We start from the raw sequence: 22,139 nt of genomic DNA, 5'->3' as shown, positions 1-22,139 counted from the left end.
TCAAGACTATTCATTGTTCCAAAGATAGAAAATCTTTTTGAATTGTCATATAAATGTACCATCTTTTAGAATGGTGTTTATATAGTCTTGTCTGCCTTTTTTGGTCAGTGATGGCATTTTTTGTTTACATTAGATACAATAGATACATATCTTCGTTTTCTGTTTTCATTCAGATTATTTTTATTTTCTTAGATTCTCTTTTTTTGACAAGCATTACCAATTTGTTGCTTTTCCTTCTGGTCTAGCGACAGCTCTAAGAATCTTTTCAAGGTTCTCAGTATTCCTTATTTGGACGGTATTGTGGTACTGGCTCAGTCTTTTCATTCTGTGGAATCTCATACGATTCACTTTGTTGTTTCTTCAAGACATGGTTAGAGGATCTTTTTATCAAAAGCTCCTTGATTCCTCACACATGGGTCACCTTTTTTTAGGTTTCCAGATAAATTGTGTCAATATTTTTGTTTCTAAACAGACAAGTGACAAGTTTATTGGGTTCCGTTTGTCAGAACTTTCAGTCTCTATTATTTCCTTCAAGTTGTTATATGTGCATGGAAGTTTTGGGTTTCATGGCTGCAGCATTGGATTCGATTCCCTTTGCTCATTTAGGAAACCTTTCCAGTTTCTTATGCTGAATAATGGTGCAGGGATTCTAGGATATCACTTTTTATATCTTTGAATCCTAATGTTTAAATATCTTGATTCAGTGGTTAAGATCACCATCATTTAGTTCTACAGGTCTCTTCGGTTCTTTCAACCTGGACTAGGATCTCTACAGATGCGAGTCTTTTAGGTTGGGAGGCTGTCTGAGGATCTCTGTCAGCACAAGGGGTTTGGAAATCTCAGGAGGCGAGATTACCATTTCATATTTTTGGAACTCCGTGCATTCTCAGAGTTCTTCAGTTTGGTTTCTTTTTGAAGAAGAGACATTTATTATTTTTTCAGACAGACAATGTCACAACTGTGGCGTATGTCAATCATCAGGGTGGGACTATCAGTTCTTAGGCTGTGACAGAAGTATCTCGGATATTTGCTTGGGCTAAATTCAGCTCCTATCTAATTTCTGTGGTTTTTTTCCCAGGTATAGACAATTGGGAAGCGGATTATCTCTGTTAATCAAGCTTTACATCCGGGAGAATGGTCCTTTTACCCAGATATGTTTTTCAATTTTTCAGATGTGAGGGCTTCCAGAAATAGATCTGTTGGCATCTCATCTTAACTAGGAACTTCCCAGGGGCCTATTCAGGTCAGGGGATTCTCTGGCGGGAGTAGTGTATGCATTGACACTTCCTTGGAATTTTCAATCTGCCTATATTTTTTCATCTCTGGTTCTTCTTTTAAGAGTGATTTTCAAAATCATCAGAGAGCAATCTTTGGTATTGCTGGTGGCTCTAGCATGGCCACACAGGTTTTGGTATATGGTTCTTGTTCGGATGTTCAGTTGCCAATCTTGGTTACTTCCATTAAGGCCAGACCTTATATCTTAACATTCGTTTTTTTCATCAGGAATTCAAATTATTAATTTGATGGTATGAAAATTTAACGCTTAGTACTTAGTCATAGAAGTTTCTCTGACTCAGTAATTAATACTATGTTGCAGGCTCGTAAATATGTGTCTAGTAGGATTTATTATCGAGTTTGGAAGATTTACATCTCATGATGCTCTTCTTATGAATTCTCTTGGCATTCTTTTAGAATTCCTAGGATTTTTTAGTTTCTTTATAAGGTTTTTGTCTGCAAGTTCCTTGAAAGGACAAATATCTGCTTTTTCTGTGCAGTTTCACAGTAAGAATTGCTAAATTTTTCTGATATTCATTGTTTTGTTCAGGCTTTGGTTCGTATCAAGCCTGTCTTTAAGCCAATTTCTCCTCTTTGGAGACTTAATTTGATTCTGAAGGCTTTACAGGCTCTTCTGTTTGAGCATATGCTTTCTTTGGACATTTATTTACTTTCATGGAAAGTATTGTTCTTTTTAGACATCTCTTCAGCTAGAACAGTTTTTCAATTATCTGTTCTTTCTTGTGAATCCCCTTGTTCTGATTTTTCATCAGGATAAGGTGGTTTTTGCTGTCCTCATTTCAATTTTCACCTAAAGTTGTGAATTCTAACAACATTAGTGGAGGAATTATTGTCTTTTCATTGTGTCCTAATCCTAAGAATTCTTTGGTAAGATTCTTACATTCTTTGTATGTGTTAAGAGTTTTGAAATATTATGTTGAAGCTATTCAGATTTCAGACAGACTTCTAGTCTATTTGTTATCTTTTCTGGTTTTAGGAAAGGTCAGAAGGCTTCTGCCATTTCTTTGGCATCTTGGTTAAAGCTTTTGATTCATCATGCTTATTTGAAGTCGGGTTAATCCCCGCCTCAGAGGATTACGGCTCATTCTGCTAGGTCAGTTTCTACTTCCTGGGCTTTTAAGAATGAAACTTCTGTTGATCAGATTTGCAAAGCAACGACTTGGTCTTCTTTGCATATTTTTACTAAATTCTACCATTTTGATGTTTTCTCTTCTTTAGAAGCAGTTTTTGGTAGAATAGTACTTCAGGCAGCTGTTTCAGTGTGATTCTTCTGCTTATAATTTCAGTTTTTATCATTATAAAAATTGAAACCTTTAATTTGGGTTGTGGATTAATTTTTCAGCGCAATTGGCTGTCTTTATTTTATCCCTCCCTCTCTAGTGACTCTTGCGTGGAAGTTCCACATCTTGGCTATCTGCTATCCCATACGTCACTAGCTCATGGACTCTTGCTAATTACATGAAAGAAAACATAATTTATGTAAGAACTTACCTGATAAATTCATTTCTTTCATATTAGCAAGAGTCCATGAGGCCCACCCTTTTTGTGGTGGTTATGATTTTTTTGTATAAAGCACAATTATTCCAATTCCTTATTTTTGATGCTTTCGCTCCTTTCTTATCACCCCACTTCTTGGCTATTCATTAAACTGAATTGTGGGTGTGGTGAGGGGTGTATTTATAGGCATTTTAAGGTTTGGGAAACTTTGCCCCTCCTGGTAGGAATGTATATCCCATACGTCACTAGCTCATGGACTCTTGCTAATATGAAAGAAATGAATTTATCAGGTAAGTTCTTACATAAATTATGTTTTTCTTTCGTAAAATGATTATGGTCATGCACTAACATTAGCGCACCACTTGTATTCTGGGCCTATAGAAATGTATTTTAATTTGTGGATAGGCTATTAGAAATAATTAATCTGGAATATTTTCTGAGTATTTTTTAAATAGTTCTATGGATAGATAATTTAGCTATAGATGTAGCATATATTGAACATTTTAGAGGGTATGCAATATTCGTCATACCTCTGTTATTTATCTAAACCCAGTGTCATCATGACTTATCGATCTTGCCATTGTTTTCCTACTGGGCCCCCACTAATTTCTTTATACTCTAAAAATGTTTTGCTTCTAAACTTTAACATGTGTCCTGTGCTCTTTCATCATTCTACTCTGTGACAATTCTCCCCTTTACCTACTATAGGCATAAAAACAGAACTTACAAGAGTGGTTTGCAGAAGTTGACTTAGGGTTCCCCTCATTAGTGACATTTACACCTTGATGCTTTGCTTGTTCATCTGAAAATGCCTATAAGTAAAAAAAAGCCAAATGATGAGTATGTATTTAATAATAAATATACACTGTATGTGTCTTTATAAAACAATGATGATACTTCACATTGAATTTTTCCCTAAGACACTTTATAAAAGAATTTTAGTTCATTCAGTAATTTAATGAAATTGTTATACATCAGTATATGCCAACTAACACAATTGAAATGACTTATTGATTTGTAATAAAATGTAAATTTCTCATTAATGAAGGACTGCTTTTGTGTACCTTTCCCCTAAAAACAAAACGTATGCTTACCTGATAAATTCTTTTCTTTTGGAATGCTGATGGTCCACAGTCCTCCATAACATATGGGATATATTTCCCGCCACTAGGAGGAGGTCAAGAACCCATATCAGAGTTTACAATCCCTCCCACCTCCATTATCTCTCTTAGTTTAACGTATAGCAGAGTAGAGAATAGGAAACATATAGGTAGGAAAGACAAGCAGGGTTTGTAAAAAGTGTCATTAGAACTGTCACCCAAAAATGTAAACAAGCGTGGCCTGTGGACCATCATTATTCAGAAAGAAAAGAATGTATTAGGTAAGCATACATTTTTTTTTATTTTGTAAAATGATGATGGGTCCACGTCCTCTATAATATATGGGATTAATACCATACTTTCCTGCCACCATGTAAGCCTTGTGAATCACTTGTTTAAGCCAAGAAGCTTTTTTTTTCTGTAGAAACTACCTTAGGAAGGAAATCATACTTGCTACAATGTACAGCCTTATCCTTGTGAATGATTAAAAATGGAGAATCACAATGCAGTGCTGACAATTCAGAAACTCTCCTTGTAGAAGAGATTGTTAACATAAAAAAAACAAAATTTATGCTTTCGTGCTAGAGAGCTAGATTACAAGTGGATCGCAAAATATCTCTTTAGTTGCGGTCAACTTAGTAATACCAGTCCATGCAAATGTGTGCTGGTATTACAAGTTAGGTGCAATGAGAATGTGACCTCGCGTTTGCATTGAACAGAAGCTTTGCGCTCATGAGAGTGCACTTCCATAGGCTCCAAAGGGAGCCTCTTTCTCATGTTGTAAAACACAGCATGAGAACCTAGCACAGATCGATTGGCAGCAGATTTAATTATATATGTATATGAATATATACATATATATTTATGTGTTTATATGTGTGTATATACATATTAAGACATAAATATATATGTATATAAGCATATACATATACGGTATATTTATAGTAATAACACAGTTCCCCATAGACTACTATGTAAAGGCACTTTACACCCGTACACTTTAACCCCTAAAAACTGCTTAGTGCAGTTTTTTTATTAATAAAAAAAGAGATGCTACCTTTGGTTAATGTTTTGAGTTCTAATTGCTACCGCAAGCTTGTGGTGGCAATAACCAGCCACTCGTAATGGCTGGTTATTTATCGTGCGCCCATAAACAGGTGAATTTGCCAGTTTACGGGTGGATGATAAATTAGCGATCCACTTGTAATCTAGCCCAAATTCTTGGCTTTTTTTTTCGGAATGCTGATGGTCCACAGTCCTTCATAACATATGAGATATATTTCCCGCCACTAGGAGGAGGTTAAGAACCTATACAAGAGCTTTAAAACCCTCCCACCTCTCTCTTAGTTTTACGCCTAGCCGAGTAGAATAGGAAAGAAAGGTAGGAAAGGCAATACAGGGTCTACAGAGGTGTCATTAGAACTGTCGCCCATGAAGTGAGCGGGCCTGTGGACCATCATCATTCTGAAAGAAAATAATCAGATAAGCATAAATTTTGTTTTCTTTCGTAAAATGATTATGGTTCACAGTTCTCCTTAACATATAGTATTAATACCCAAGACAATGGTCTATGTTACGGAAAAGAGTGGGACAATTTTTCTGGCAGTTCTTAGTGAACTAAAACTGCGGCCTGAAGGACTTTCCTGCCAAAAGCTGCTAGCGATAACTCTGAAAAAAAGTATGCAGATCAAACATGCTCCAAAGAAGCATAATCTTAAAGAAAAAAAATGTCCAATTGCTCTTGAAGAAAGAGCTGTAATACTCTTAGAAAAGTGACTTGCCCACCATCAAGAAAGTCTTAAATCCCTTTTTTTTAATTTAAGAGGCATACAATACCTTAGTAGCTTTCTGTCCCTAACTAGATTTAGTAGTGAAAAAACAAACTAGAAGTTTGACTGAAATCTTTTAGTTGCTTAGAGATAGAACTTAAAACGTTTAATACAATCAGATTATGGAATATCTGCTACCTAGAGTTAGCAGGATCTGAACACATGAAGGAACAACCATCTCTTGATTGGTATTTTCCTTAAAAAGAAAATTATATTTAGCACAAAATGTAGCATTCACCTTGTGAATAGTAGGAAATGTAGCATCACAACACAACACAAGGTCCTCTTCATGTGGTCTCTAGCCGCACACTGAAGATTGAAAGCAAGGTACCCCTTTGTATGCTAAAGAAAGTGTACTTTCCCATATAATAGTCAATATCAATGGAATGCAAGGGTTCAAGAGAAGAACCTTGTAATATAGAGAAAAGTAAGTTCAGATTCCAGGGTGGAGAAAAAGGGTCCATCAGTGGCCTAATGCTAACTAACACCTGAACAAAAGTCTGAAACTCAGGAAGTTTAGCCAATTTCCTATGAAAAAAGAGGTAAGGCAGAAAATAATGGACACAAATAATGGACACACCATTGTCACAGGCATCCTGGAAAAACTGAAGGATTCAAGGAATTTAAAAGGATACGAAGAAAACCCTCTGAAAGAGCACCACTTAAAATATATCTTTCAATCTTGTGTTAAATTTCTTGTGTTACAGGCTTTCTGGCCTGCAGCAAAGATTCAATGATCAAATCAAATAAATCTTTATTACCCAAACTAGGCAGTCAAACTGTACACCGTTAAAATAGAGATTTAAGATCTTGATAGAAAAGAGAACCTTGAGACAACAGATTCTGTCTCAGAGGAAAAAAGCCATGGAAAGCAAAAGGACAGCCGCACTATGTCCGCATATCAAGTCCTGCGACGCCAGGCTGGAGCAACTAATATTCTGACATTAACTCCTGCTTCATCAAAGAAATGACTCTTGGAATAAAGACAAACAAAGGAAACAGCTATGCTAGATAAAAGGATCGTTTGATCTTGCACAATAGCTTGGAAGTGTGAGATTTAAGTGAAAGGCCATTAGATCTATGTCCTGTAAGCCCATTGGATCAATAAGTGATCAAAAATGTCCTATGGAGAGACCACTCTGAAATAGACCGATCAACTACTGGATGATCCACTTCCCAGTTGTTTACACATGGTTTTGTGAATTGCCAATAGGGATTGATCATTCCTGTTTGCCAAAGGCAGAGTAATAGACACTTCCTGCATGGCCAGTGGACTTTGTTTAACCCATTGATAGGTTAAGTAGGCCACCACCAAGATACTCTCCAACTGGAAACAGATAAGCTTTTCCTCTTTCAATAGGCCAGGGAAGAATGTTGATTGCTAACCTTGTCTCAAGGTAATACCGAACTTCTTGCAATCTTTGAGAAAACCCAGAACACCTGAGAGACCGAAGTTTGTTGGTACAATAGACCAATGGTCACGTCGCTCCCATGCTTCCCTTGTGCCGCTCTGGCTGTTGTTAGGGACGCAGCGGTTGCTGTGAGCGTGCAGCGATGATGTCATCACCGCAGTCTATTCCCCTCACAAGCCGGTTGGATCCTTTGAAGTCTTCCTTGGCGCGAATTGGCGCCTATGTACGTACCTGCATAACTTACATTCACTGCCCAAGTATAGGTGTTACTGTGTGTGCTCCTAGGTGCTTTATTACTTAAATTGCTGGATTGCCTTATCATTGCTGAACTCTGCCTGTCTGACTATTCTGCCTGTTTTACCCTTGAATTACTGGATTGCTTTATCATTGCTGAACTCTGCCTGTCTGACTATTCTGCCTGGTTTACCCCTGAACTGCTAAACTGCTGGATTACCTTTTGTTGCAGAACTCTGCCTGTCTCTGACCATTACATTACTCTTATTGCCGTGAAGGACTACCCTGTCTACCGTGAGTACTGCTTACCTCATTTCTTACACTCACTTTGTTCTGGGATATTTCCTTATCCTTCCACTTGACACCGGAATAAGAGGACTACTGGCCAAGTTTGGTCTGATAGGGTAATATCCCACGAGCATTACACCAATAATGACAAAGGAAGGATGTCCCAAGGGAAAAATACACACTGTGCAAAAGATTGACTGAGATAGAAATCCAAAGCAATCTGTGTGTCAAATGTAGATAATTCATTGATCACTGAGGCAGCATAGCCATTATAGGGGTTTCAAGAGAAGAGGGGGTTAAAGAAACTGTTACTGAAGCAGATACCATAAGACCCACCTCCTCCATGCACTGAGCTACAAAAGGATGAAGCTCATTGTAGGAAGAGACACACCATCTGAATCTTAATAATGTGAAGTTCTGACAGGAAAACAGATGCAAAAGGATAAAGTCTATTATAACTCCTGCAAATGCTACCCTCATAGCAGGATATAAGAAGATGTAGGTACATTGATAAGCAGAAACTGTGCAAAGTTTGTTTAATCGAATAGTGTACAGAATCTGCATGATGAATATTACAACAGTATATAAAATGCATACTGACGTAAAAAAAAAATATTTGTTTACATCCCCTGGCAATAATGGGAGTATAATGCTTCATTTACTTATAAATAAGTATTAATAGCTCAATTATACTAAATGGTAATGGCACCATATGTTGTTATATTTGGTACAATATATAATTGTACATATTATAATAAATTGGGTACACTTCAGATCACATAAGAATGTGCTATGGTGCACAGCTATCTATAGGTCCTTGTAAAAAAAACACCTTCAGAGAGGATGTTGTCAATTCTGAACTGTAGGTCATCAGCACAAGAAATATTTTGCATTTACCTCAGATGACTGAGTTAAAACCTCAGATTTACCCTTACTTAGTTAGGAGACACTATTTTGTATATTTTATTTTTAGTTTAAGGAGAAAAAAACTGTAGTTTTCCCCATGAGTATTATATACAGGGAGAATAACCTCTGGACAGTAGACTGTTGCGGGTGATAAGTATGCAAAATTTGAGGTAAACAATTCTTACAGATTTGAGTGACCTGTCATACTGGAACATATTTGCAAAATAAAGATATATATGTTTCCGATTCCTATCAGCCAATCGGAATTGAAGGGACGCCATCTTGGATGACGTCCCTTAAAGGAACCTTCATTCAGTCGTCGGCCGTCGGGGAAGAAGGATGTTCCACGTCGGCGGGATGAAGATGGATCCGGAAGAAAGAAGATTGAAGATGCCGCTTGGAAGATGACATCGCCCGGTTGGAAGATCTCTTCAGCGCCGCCTGGATGATGACTTCATCAGATGGAAGATTTCTTCAGCGCCCCTTTGATGATGACTTCTGCCGCTCCGGATCTCCTCTTCGGTTCCATCGGTGGTCGGTTGGCTGAAGACGACTCAAGGTAGGATGATATTCAGGGGGGTAGTGTTAGGTTTATTTAAGGGGGTTTGGGTTAGATTAGGGGTATGTGGGTGGTGGGTTTTAATGTTGGGGGGGTTGTATTTTTCTTTTACAGGCAAAAGAGCAGAATTCTTTGGGGCATGCCCTGCAAAAGGCCCTTTTAAGGGCTGGTAAGGTAAAAGAGCTGGTAACTTTTTAATTTAGAATAGGGTAGGGCATTTTTTTATTTTGGGGGGCTTTGATATTTATTAGGGGGCTTAGATTAAGTGTAAGTAGCTTAAAATTGTTGTAATATTTGTTAAATATTTGTAACTTATTTTTTTTATTTTTTGTAACTTAGCTTTTTTTTATTTTTTGTACTTTAGTTAGTTTATTTAATTGTATTTAATTGTAGTTATTTGTAGGTAATTTATTTAATTAATTTAATGATAGTGTAGTGTTAGGTTTAATTGTAACTTAGGTTAGGATTTATTTTACAGGTAATTTTGTATTTCTTTTAGCTAGGTAGTTATTAAATAGTTAATAACTATTTAATAACTATTCTAACTAGCTAAAATAAATACAAAGTTACCTGTAAAATAAATATAAATCCTAAAATAGTTACAATGTAATTATTAATTACATTGTAGCTATCTTAGGGTTTATTTTACAGGTAAGTATTTAGTTTTAAATAGGAATAATTTATTAAAGTATAGTGTAGTGTTAAGTGTAATTGTAACTTAGGTTAGGATTTATTTTACAGGTAAATTTCTCTTTATTTTAACTAGGTAGCTATTAAATAGTTAATAACTATTTAATAGCTATTGTACCTAGTTAAAATAAATTGAAAGTTGCCTGTAAAATAAAAATAAATCCTAAGATAGCTACAATATAATTATTATTTATATTGTAGCTATATTAGGGTTTATTTTAAAGGTAAGTATTTAGTTTTAAATAGGATTCATTCAGTTAATAAGAGTTAAATTTATTTAGATGTATTTAATTAATATTTAAGTTAGGGGGGTGTTAGGGTTAGACTTAGGTTTAGGGGTTAATAATTTTATTACAGTGGCGGCGGTGTAGGGGGGGCAGATTAGGGGTTAATACGTTTAATATAGGTTGCGGCGGGGTCCGGGAGCGGCGGTTTAGGGGTTAAACTATTTATTTAGTTGCGGCGGGGACCGGGATCGGCAGGATAGGGGTTAATAACTTAATTATAGGTGGCGGCGGTATAGGGGGGGCAGGGTAGGGGTTACTAGGTATAATGTAGGTGGCGGTGGGGTCCGGGAGCGGCGGTTTAGGGGTTAATACATATATTATAGTTGCGGCGGGGACAGGGAGCGGCGGTTTAGGGGTTAATCAGTTTATTAGCGTGGTGGTGGGCTCCGGGAGCGGCGGTTCAGGGGGTAATAAGTTTATTATAGTTGCGGCGGGGTCCGGGAGCGGCGGTTTAGGGGTTAACATATTTAGTATAGCTTGCGGTGGGCTCCGGGAGCGGCGGTTTAGGGGGTAAACACTTTATTTAGTTGCGGCGGTGTAGGGGGGCAGATTAGGGGTGTTTAGACTCGGGGTACATGTTAGGGTGTTAGGTGTAGACAGCTCCCATAGGAATGAATGGGATGTCTGGCAGCAACGAACATGAACTTTCGCTATGGTCAGACTCCCATTGATTCCTATGGGATCCGCCGCCTCCAGGTCGGCGGTTTGAAAACCAGGTACGCTGGGCCGGAAAAGTGCCGAGCGTACCTGCTAGTTTTTTGATAACTAGCAAAAGTAGTCAGATTGTGCCGCACTTGTGTGCGGAACATCTGTAGTGATGTAAGAATCAATCTGTGTCGGATTGAGTCCGGCGGATCGAAGCTTACGTCACTAAATTCTACTTTTGCCGGTATCTAGGGCTTGATAACTAAGGCGAATCAGCCTCGCCTCAAATATGCTGCGGAATTCCAGCGTATTTGAGGTAGACACGTTGATAACTACCCCTCTATGTCTCTTAGAAGGCAACTCTTGGACCTATCTTAGCATCAATGTAAAAAGAAAGAGGAAGGTTAGCAATTGTAGCGGTTGCTTTTGGACCTTAGTACAGATAAAAGATAATTAGTATCTGATATAGTATGATGATTACAGTACTTAACATATTATAAAACTTAGCATATGAATCTGTTATGAGTCACACTTAACCACTTATAGATAGTAAATTAATATAGAGACATTACAAGAAAAGAAATCACCTTAACTTAGGGTAGTCTTTATAAATATCTTTTGGTTACTTTGGAGTATAAATTGAGACACTCAATAGCATGGGGTTGGAAAAATAAGTAGTCTAGTGAAAATCAGTCAGGGGTATTATGAACTATAAGATTTCACCAAAGATACTTTGTTCTTGGGTTTTATTTTGTGGTAACAACCAAGACAAAAAAGGAGAGGGGAATAGTAGTCTTCTCGCTAGTAGATACTGCACAATAAAAATGAAATAGTTACTAGAGAAGTGTATTGTCATTGCTTAAAATATCAAGGCTTAGCAAATCTATATATCTTCTATATATTATTCATGCTCCTAGGCATGGGTAAAATCAGAGAAATGTGAGATGTGTGTTCTACTATCTCGGCCGCAGACAGCAAGACAGAGAGATCCAAATATCCAAATTGCCTAGGATTACCAAGTATAAGTTTGTGAAGATATAAAAGGTTACCTCATACACGGAGCTGCTCATTTAACCCCTCTAGTAAGATCACAGAAATAAATACAGAAATATATTGACAATGTAATAACTAAAAAATGGATGTGCCTGACCATGTTCCAGTATTTCTGCACAAGTGCCCATTATTTGGATTAAGTGGATGGGGTAACAATAAGTGTAGAGGTCTAAATATTAGTGGACACTTAAATAACACATAATTTGGAAGAATAGAGGCTAAGTACCTAATGGGTAATCCCCTCCCTATAAGTAAACCAAGACCCGGCTCATATTACAATCAGATTAGGTGGTAAATACAGTCTTATAAGCAAACATTTTAACTGGTAATGTGGATGATAGCAGTAAAAATAAAAATAAAAGGCAAAAACAAGACAGTTGTCTTGTGGAGCTATGCAGCCCTGCATTGGTAAATGTTATTGGGATCAGCCTACCCCAGATCGTCTCTGAACTTGCAAGTGTTCCATAAGGGGGAATCTGCATTAGGGACCATGTGAGGCACTACAGTTCATCAGAGCCACAAAACTGAGAGCCCTTCCCATGCGTGTGGCCATCAATTTTATGTTCCTGTAGCCTAGTGATGAATTGCCGGTCTTTCGTATCCTTCTTTTTGTGAAGCCCAGATTTTATATTGTATAGCAGTGAGTCTAGACTAGAGACATCATGGCCATTTCTGAGCCGTAGCTGTTCCCAGGGGATCAACCGCACTCCTCCATCCGGTTGTAAAACCCTCACAACTTTGCAGGACTTCATCATAGGTAAATTAGGGTTTGCAGCTTCTAAATATACAGGATCAAGGAAGCTTACAGCCGCTATCTGTAATTGTTATCTTTTCCATGGTGTTTGATGCCTTTGCAGCGCTTCTGTGGATGACGGATCTGCTTGTGTTGGTAATACACAACTCGATTCTCCCATAATATTGGATGATTTCTTCTCCTTTAGTTCTTGGTTAGTATTAGTTGGTCGCTTGAAATCTGTGAGCAGTAGTGTAGATTGGATCAATCCTAGTTCAGTCTTGAGATCTTGAAAGTATTGAGATATAAGTTCCTGCATATTCTGCTCCCATATCTCTACCGTTGCTGTTATCCCAATCTGTTTTCTCCAACTATCTTGTGGGTCATTGTATGGGCTGAATATAGAGCTAGTGGTTAGAAAAAAAAAGAATACTTGTATAGTATTAACAGATTTTGTCTGTTATACCTGGAGCTCCGGGGAGGGGGGGGGGGTTGGTGATGAAGTTGATGTGAGGCCATCGCCAGAGATGTTCAACAGTCCGGATCAGAGCCTCTCTTAGTAGAAGGATCGACATTTTAACATTGTCTAAAGCAACACTTTCTTCTTTAACGATATTAATCGATAGGTAGGTGAGATGCTACATTTATAAGAAGATAATCGGCGGATTATCTAGAATTTGAAGAGAGCTTCTAGTTTTGTGACCTAACATGGCTGCTGTCCGGACACGCCCCCCCACCCAAAAAAAAATATATCATTTTTAATATTTTTGTATACATAGTACACTCAGAAAGAATGTACAGTACTGTAATCAGAAAGGTAATAGTTGTTTTAAATAAATATAGACTAACATTTGCACTTTAGAACACATAAAAAAATGACACAGGCAGAGAAGATTGTGACTTACAGGAAAGGACATTTTTGATCATTTTAATTATATATTTTTTTTAATTCTAATTAAAAACTTTGGATTTCACAATTAGTTTGGATTTTGGATTTCTGGATTTGGGGATGTGTACCTGCATTTATGAATTATGCTTATCAAATAAACCAAATGATTCAATAAACTGAGTGGTAGAACAATTGGTTTAAAAAAATAACGATTTTTCACTAGCTAGTAAAAATGAGTAATAGATGGCAAAAATAGTAAGACTGTCAGGCTGGCTTCTGAGGTGATCACTACCCACACTGCTGTAACATCCCCAATTGGAGAGGCTGTAGATTAAATCTGGTGAATGGAACTGCACCTGAAGCAGCAACCATGAGATCCACGACTTCCAAGCAACTTCTAGATTGCAAGTGGAATTCTTTTATTTCTTGGATTTCGACCAGGTAGAGCTGGGTTTCCAAGAGGTCTAAACAAAATATTTCCCTGAAAAAGAAGAGATAAAAGTCTGCTCTTAGATACCATGTCAGCAGACCAGGATTTGAGCCATAATGCTTGTCTAACCAATACAGCCATTAAATGCCCCTGTCAGGCTAATCCACCTTTCCTGCTGCTCTGCTTCTGCTGCTCCTCTGTGAGACCCTTCACTGGCTCCCCATTCACAGCAGAATTAAATTGAAAATTCTCACCCTGATCTACAAAGCCCTTACCAATGCCTCTTCCTACTACCTGTCCTCACTAATACACAAATATACTCAAGCTCACTCCCTAAGGTCCAGCAATGACATGTTCCTTACATCTTCTATTAAGCCAAAGGAACTTGTTTTGATGTTTTTTTGGGTCTTCTATCCATCCCTCATCCCATGCTAGACTGCAGGACCTTTCTCATGCTGCACCAACCCACTGGAACACACTTCCTCGTGCTGTAAGACTACCATAATTTGTCTTCCTATAAATTGTCCCTAAAATATCCCCCTTAAACTTTTATCCTGGAATGTAGGTGGTATAAACTCCATAATTAAAAGAAAAGCCATTATTAAACAGTTGGGTACATATAATCCCAACATTGTAAAGGCAATTTTAATTAATAAACAATTATCATACAATGTAATATCAATAGAAGCAGATCTAGAGGCCCACTATCAAATTATCAAGATCAGGGGGGCGGAGTTAACTGCCAGGCTGAGAGGACGTGTTGTATGGGAGCTCCTCTCTATATTTGCCCAAAAGTACTTAAAATCTAAGGGAAAAAGCCATATCTACGACTCTAATAGTAGATATATTACATATTGGACACTTTGAGATATCAGTAAGACCAAACTGAGGTTTCTATACAACTGTATCTGGCTAGTGAGTGGAGCGGGTGTGTGCGCACTTTATTTTTGCAGAGAGGAGCGGCAGACCTGGGCGAACTCTCCATACTTCTGAGGGCTAACTTTGTAGCTCAATTGCACTCCGGAGGGTCGGGGCTCCGCTCCAGAGTGTTAGGATAACATTTACAAGCAACCGGTACCATGGCCACTAGGTCTGGAGGTATTTCAACTACCATATACCTAAGCACTTATCTGCAACTTTGGCCGAGGCATTCTGGATTGACCCACAGATCCCAACCACAGTAATTAGCCGGTGACTTGCACCAAGCTTCCAGACAAGCGGCGACATTATCTAGCCGTAAGTAAAAGCCTGATAGTTTGCAAGTGCACCATAACAGCTTTGGCGCGAATACCCGCCATCTTCCGTATCCCACGCTGCTCAAGGGAAGAAGCAGGAAAATTATACAGCAGACAACGCTCTACAAAAGAGAGAAAAAAAAGGGAAAGGGGAAAAAATCAACCACTGCTGGTCCGTAGCAACACACGGAGGGTAAGACCTGTATATAACCATTTTTCATTAGCTATAATAGTAATCCACCTGCTGGGCTTGGTGTACCTTCTCATTGGCCTTTGAGGCCTATAAAGGACAGACGGGGTCTCCTGCTCCGCTCACGGATAAAGGGAATATATGAGAGGGGACTGAGCTTAGTATTGATATACAACTTAAGATCTTAATACTCTCTAGATCATAAGGAACTGTGCATTAAATGGAATTAACAGCACACTCTCTCTTTAGCTAGACAATAGAAACTGTTTTGTACATTTGAACTGCAGTATTTTATGCTACTAGAATTGTTGTACGGATAAAACCACAGAAGCACATTGCACATTGAAGGAAAATCTTCAATCAAGTTTGGATTTAAAGGGGAGCCTCCTTATAATTACTGAGATAGCAAGGCTCTCTTCTCCCTTTCCTGTTGGCCCACTTGCCCACAGGTCATACCCACTCTCCTTTTCCCCTAAATTGTTCAGAAAGAACACCTCCCCAGGAGAGAGACCTTAGCTTGATATACCAGGGAGATCTGCAGGCAAATACCACCTCTGCTGAGAAGTTACTTATTCAAAATCTGAGATAATTAACACACAAGGAGCCCTCTAAACGGACTCCCATTCACAGTACCCCGCTGGTCATACACCCCCCTCTGTAAGGGAAATTGCTGGTTCCTGAATTGTTGGACTACACAACATCTGCAAATGGGGTGCTAGTGCACTAATGTCAGGGGGGGGGGCTATGAACTACTGAGCATATGTTTTCCCTTTTTGTTTTTACTTTTCTCTATTATTATTATAATTTTATTTTTTATAATAGCCCAGCCTCACTAAAGAGTCAACAATTTCAGTTGATAGGTCTTCATTGTTATATATAAGGATTCTGCACTCATGGCACATCTCAATAAAAGGAAGCCCAAAACACCAGCTGCTGGGCCTAAAAGGACAGTGGCGGACCACTTTAACACGAGGGGGGGTAGTTATCAAGCCGTCAACCTCAAATACGCTGGAATTCCGCAGCGTATTTGTGGCAAGGCTGATTCGCCTTAGTTATCAAGCCCTACACACCGGCAAAAGTAGAATTTTGTGACTCAGTCCGACACAGATCGATTCTTACGTCACTACAGATGTTCCGCACACAAGTGCGGCACAATCTGACTACTTTTGCTAGTTATCAAAAAACTAGCAGGTACGCTCGGCACTTTTCTGGCCCAGCTTACCTGGTTTTCCTGGAGGCGGCGGATCCCATAGGAATCAATGGGAGTCTGACCATAGCGAAAGTTCATGTTCGTTGCTGCCAGACATCCCATTCATTCCTATGGGAGCTGTCTACACCTAACACCCTAACATGTACCCCGAGTCTAAACACCCCTAATCTGCCCCCCCTACACCGCCGCAACTAAATAAAGTTATTCCCACCTAAACCGCCGCTCCCGGAGCCCACCGCCACTCTAATAAACTGTTTAACCCATAAACCGCCGTTCCCGGAGCCCACCGCAAGCTATAATAAATGTATTAACCCCTAAACCGCCGCTCCCAGACCCCGCCGCCACCTACATGATACCTATTAACCCCTATCCTGCCCCCCCATACCGCCGCCCTCTATAATAAAGTTATTAATCCCTATCCTGCCGATACCAGACCTTGCCGCAACTACATAAATAGTTTAACCCCTAAACCGCCGCTCCCGGACCCCGCCGCAACCTATATTAAATTTATTAACCCCTAATCTGCCCCCCCTACACCCTCGCCACCTATAATAAATTTATTAACCCCTATCCTGCCCCCCCTACACCGCCGCCACTGTAATAAAATTATTAACCCCTAAACCTAAGTCTAACACTAACCCTAACACCCCCCTAACTTAAATATTAATTAAATAAATCTAAATAATATTTCTCTTATTAAATAACTTAATCCTATTTAAAACGAAATACTTACCTTAAAATAATCCCTAATATAGCTACAATATAAATAATAATTATATTGTAGCTATCTTAGGATTTATTTTTATTTTACAGGCAAATTTCAATTTATTTTAACTAGGTACAATAGCTATTAAATAGTTATTAACTATTTAATAGCTACCTAGTAAAATAAAGAGAAATTAACCTGTAAAATAAAAACTAACCTAAATTACAATTACACCTAACACTACACTATACTTTAATAAATTAATCCTATTTAAAACTAAATACTTACCTGTAAAATAAACCCTAAGATAGCTACAATATAATTAATAATTACATTGTAGCTATTTTAGGATTTATATTTATTTTACAGGTAACTTTGTATTTATTTTAGCTAGTTAGAATAGTTATTAAATAGTTATTAACTATTTAATAACTACCTAGCTAAAAGAAATACAAAATTACCTGTAAAATAAATCCTAACCTAAGTTACAATTAAACCTAACACTACACTATCATTAAATTAATTAAATAAATTACCTACAAATAACTACAATTAAATTAAATAAACTAACTAAAGTACAAAAAATAAAAAAAGCTAAGTTACAAAAAAATAAATAAGTTACAAACATTTAAAAAATATTACAACAATTTTAAGCTACTTACACCTAATCTAAGCCCCTAATAAAATAACAAAGCCCCCTAAAATAAAAAAATTCCCTACCCTATTCTAAATTAAAAAGTTCAAAGCTCTTTTACCTTACCAGCCCTTAAAAGGGCCTTTTGCGGGGCATGCCCCAAAGAAAACAGCTCTTTTGCCTGTAAAAGAAAAATACACCCCCCCAACATTAAAACCCACCACCCACATACCCCTAATCTAACCCAAACCCCCCCTTAAAAAAAACTAACACTACCCCCCTGAAGATCATCCTACCTTGAGTCGTCTTCATCCAACCGACCATCGATGGAACCGAAGAGGAGATCCAGAGCGGCAGAAGTCATCATCCAAGGGGCGCTGAAGAAATCTTCTATCCGATAGAAGTCATCACCCAGGCGGCGCTGAAGAAGTCTTCCATCCCGGCGATGTTATCTTCCAAGCGGCATCTTCAATCTTCATCCATCCGGAGCGGAGCGGAGCCATCTTCAGACGAGCCGACGCGGAGCCATCCTCTTCTTCCCGACGACTACCGACGAATGAAGGTTCGTTTAAGGGACGTCATCCAAGATGGTGTCCCTTCAATTCCGATTGGCTGATAGGATTCTATCAGCCAATCGGAATTAAGGTAGGAAAAATCTGATTGGCTGATTGAATCAGCCAATCAGATTGAAGTTCAATCCGATTGGCTGATCCAATCAGCCAATCAGATTGAGCTCGCATTCTATTGGCTGATCGGAACAGCCAATAGAATGCGAGCTCAATCTGATTGGCTGATTGGATCAGCCAATCGGATTGAACTTCAATCTGATTGGCTGATTCAATCAGCCAATCAGATTTTCCTACCTTAATTCCGATTGGCTGCTAGAATCCTATCAGCCAATCGGAATTGAAGGGACGCCATCTTGGATGACGTCCCTTAAAGGAACCTTCATTCGTCGGTAGTCGTCGGGAAGAAGAGGATGGTTCCGCATCGGCTCGTCTGAAGATGGCTCCGCTCCGCTCCAGATGGATGAAGATTGAAGACGCCGCTTGGAAGATGACATCGCCGGGATGGAAGACTTCTTCAGCGCCGCCTGGATGATGACTTCTATCGGATAGAAGATTTCTTCAGCGCCCCTTGGATGATGACTTCTGCCGCTCCGGATCTCCTCTTCGGTTCCATCGATGGTCGGTTGGATGAAGACGACTCAAGATAGGATGATCTTCAGGGGGTAGTGTTAGTTTTTTTTAAGGGGGGTTTGGGTTAGATTAGAGGTATGTGGTTGGTGGGTTTTAATGTTGGGGGGCTTGTATTTTTCTTTTACAGGCAAAAGAGCTGTTTTCTTTGGGGCATGCCTCGCAAAAGGCCCTTTTAAGGGCTGGTAAGGTAAAAGAGCTTTGAACTTTTTAATTTAGAATAGGGTAGGGAATTTTTTTATTTTGGGGGGCTTTGTTATTTTATTAGGGGGCTTAGATTAGGTGTAAGTAGCTTAAAATTGTTGTAATATTTTTTAAATGTTTGTAACTTATTTTTTTTATTTTTTGTAACTTAGCTTTTTTTATTTTTTGTACCTTAGTTAGTTTAATTAATTTAATTGTAGGTAATTAATTTAATTAATTTAATGATAGTGTAGTGTTAGGTTTAATTGTAACTTAGGTTAGGATTTATTTTACAGGTAATTTTGTATTTCTTTTAGCTAGGTAGTTATTAAATAGTTAATAACTATTTAATAACTATTCTAACTAGCTAAAATAAATACAAAGTTACCTGTAAAATAAATATAAATCCTAAAATAGCTACAATGTAATTATTAATTATATTGTAGCTATCTTAGGGTTTATTTTACAGGTAAGTATTTAGTTTTAAATAGGATTAATTTATTAAAGTATAGTGTAGTGTTAGGTGTAATTGTAACTTAGGTTAGTTTTTATTTTACAGGTTAATTTCTCTTTATTTTACTAGGTAGCTATTAAATAGTTAATATCTATTTAATAGCTATTGTACCTGGTTAAAATAAATTGAAAGTTGCCTGTAAAATAAAAATAAATCCTAAGATAGCTACAATATAATTATTATTTATATTGTAGCTATATTAGGGTTTATTTTAAAGGTAAGTATTTAGTTTTAAATAGGATTAACTTACGCCTAGATTTAGAGTTTTGCGGCCAAAGGGGTGCGTTAGCTACGCGTGCTTTTTTCCCCCCGCACCTTTTAAATACCGCTGGTATTTAGAGTTAACAGAATGGCTGGGTTTTCAGTGCGTTAGGCTCCAAAAAGGGAGCGTAGAGCATAATTTAACGCCACTGCAACTCTAGATACCAGCAGTGCTTACGGACGCGGCCAGCCTCAAAAACGTGCTCGTGCACGATTCCCCCATAGAAAACAATGGGGCTGTTTGAGCTGAAAAAAAAACCTAACACCTGCAAAAAAGCCGCGTTCAGCTCCTAACGCAGCCCCATTGTTTCCTATGGGGAAACACTTCCTACGTCTGCACCTAACACTCTAATATGTACCCCGAGTCTAAACACCCCTAACCTTACACTTATTAACCCCTAATCTGCCGCCCCCGCTATCGCTGACCCCTGCATATTATTTTTAACCCCTAATCTGCCGCTCCGTACACCCCCGCCACCTACATTATCCCTATGTACCCCTAATCTGCTGCCCCTAACACCGCCGACCCCTATATTATATTTATTAACCCCTAATCTGCCGCCCCCAACGTCGCCTCCACCTAACTACACTTATTAACCCCTAATCTGCCGACCGGACCTGAGCGCTACTATAATATGTGGGTGGTGGGTTTTAATGTTGGGGGGGTATTGTATGTTTTTTTTACAGGCAAAAGAGCTGAATTCTTTGGGGCATGCCCCACAAATGGCCCTTTTCAGGGCTGGTAAGGTAAAAGAGCTTTGAACTTTTTTAATTTAGAATAGGGTAGGGCATTTTTTTATTTTGGGGGGCTTTGTTAATTTATTAGGGGGCTTAGAGTAGGTGTAATTAGTTTAAAATTGTTGTAAGATTTTCTTATGTTTGTAAATATTTTTTTATTTTTTGTAACTTAGTTCTTTTTTATTTTTTGTACTTTAGTTAGTTTATTTAAATGTATTTATTTGTAGGTATTGTATTTAATTAATGTATTGATAGTGTAGTGTTAGGTTTAATTGTAGGTAATTGTAGGTATTTAATTTAATTTATTTATTGATAGTGTAGTGTTAGGTTTAATTGTAACTTAGGTTAGGATTTATTTTACAGGTAATTTTGTAATTATTTTAACTAGGTAACTATTAAATAGTTCTTAACTATTTAATAGCTATTGTACCTGGTTAAAATAATTACAAAGTTGCCTGTAAAATAAATATTAATCCTAAAATAGCTACAATATAATTATAATTTATATTGTAGCTATATTAGGGTTTATTTTACAGGTAAGTATTTAGCTTTAAATAGGAATAAGTTATTTAATAAGAGTTAATTTATTTCGTTAGAATAAAATTATATTTAACTTAGGGGGGTGTTAGGGTTAGGGTTAGATTTAGCTTTAGGGGTTAAAAAATTTATTAGAGTAGCGGTGAGCTCCGATCGGCAGATTAGGGGTTAATAATTGAAGTTAGGTGTCGGCGATGTTAGGGAGGGCAGATTAGGGGTTAATACTATTTATTATAGGGTTATTGAGGCGGAAGTGAGGCGGATTAGGGGTTAATAACTTTATTATAGTAGCGGTGCGGTCCGCTCGGCAGATTAGGGGTTAATAAGTGTAGGCAGGTGGAGGCGACGTTGAGGGGGCAGATTAGGGGTTAATAAATATAATATAGGGGTCGGCGGTGTTAGGGGCAGCAGATTAGGGGTACATAAGGATAACGTAGGTGGCGGCGCTTTGCGGTCGGCAGATTAGGGGTTAATTATTGTAGGTAGCTGGCGGCGACGTTGTGGGGGGCAGATTAGAGGTTAATAAATATAATATAGGGGTCGGCGGTGTTAGGGGCAGCAGATTAGGGGTACATAAGTATAACGTAGGTGGCGGTCGGCAGATTAGGGGTTAAAAAAATGTAATCGAGTGGTGGCGTTGTCGGGGGACCTCGGTTTAGGGGTACATAGGTAGTTTATGGGTGTTAGTGTACTGTAGAGCACAGTAGTTAAGAGCTTTATGAACCGGCGTTAGCCCAAAAAGCTCTTAACTACTGACTTTTTTCTGCAGCTGGAGTTTGGTCGTTAGAGTTCTAAATCTCACTCCAGCCACGACTCTAAATATCGGCGTTAGAAAGATCCCATTGAAAAGATAGAATACGCAATTGACGTAAGGGGATCTGCGGTAT

At 38.2% G+C, this 22,139-nt stretch overlaps 1 protein-coding gene across 1 annotated transcript in view; it reads right to left on the bottom strand.

Moving 5' to 3' along the window:
- LOC128645216 (protein mono-ADP-ribosyltransferase PARP14-like) overlaps positions 1–22,139 on the bottom strand; it is a 279,860-nt gene that overhangs the window by 179,707 nt on the left and 78,014 nt on the right. The window contains exon 10 of the mRNA XM_053698040.1: positions 3,521–3,605. Coding sequence (XP_053554015.1) covers positions 3,521–3,605 — 85 coding nt within the window. The remainder of the gene's footprint in view (positions 1–3,520; positions 3,606–22,139) is intronic.

The sequence above is a fragment of the Bombina bombina genome, chromosome 1, assembly GCF_027579735.1.
Source record: "Bombina bombina isolate aBomBom1 chromosome 1, aBomBom1.pri, whole genome shotgun sequence".
In the NCBI taxonomy this organism is placed as follows: Eukaryota; Metazoa; Chordata; class Amphibia; order Anura; family Bombinatoridae; genus Bombina; species Bombina bombina.
Note: the sequence above shows the minus strand (reverse complement) of the source record. Positions and strands in the feature narration are given on the sequence as shown.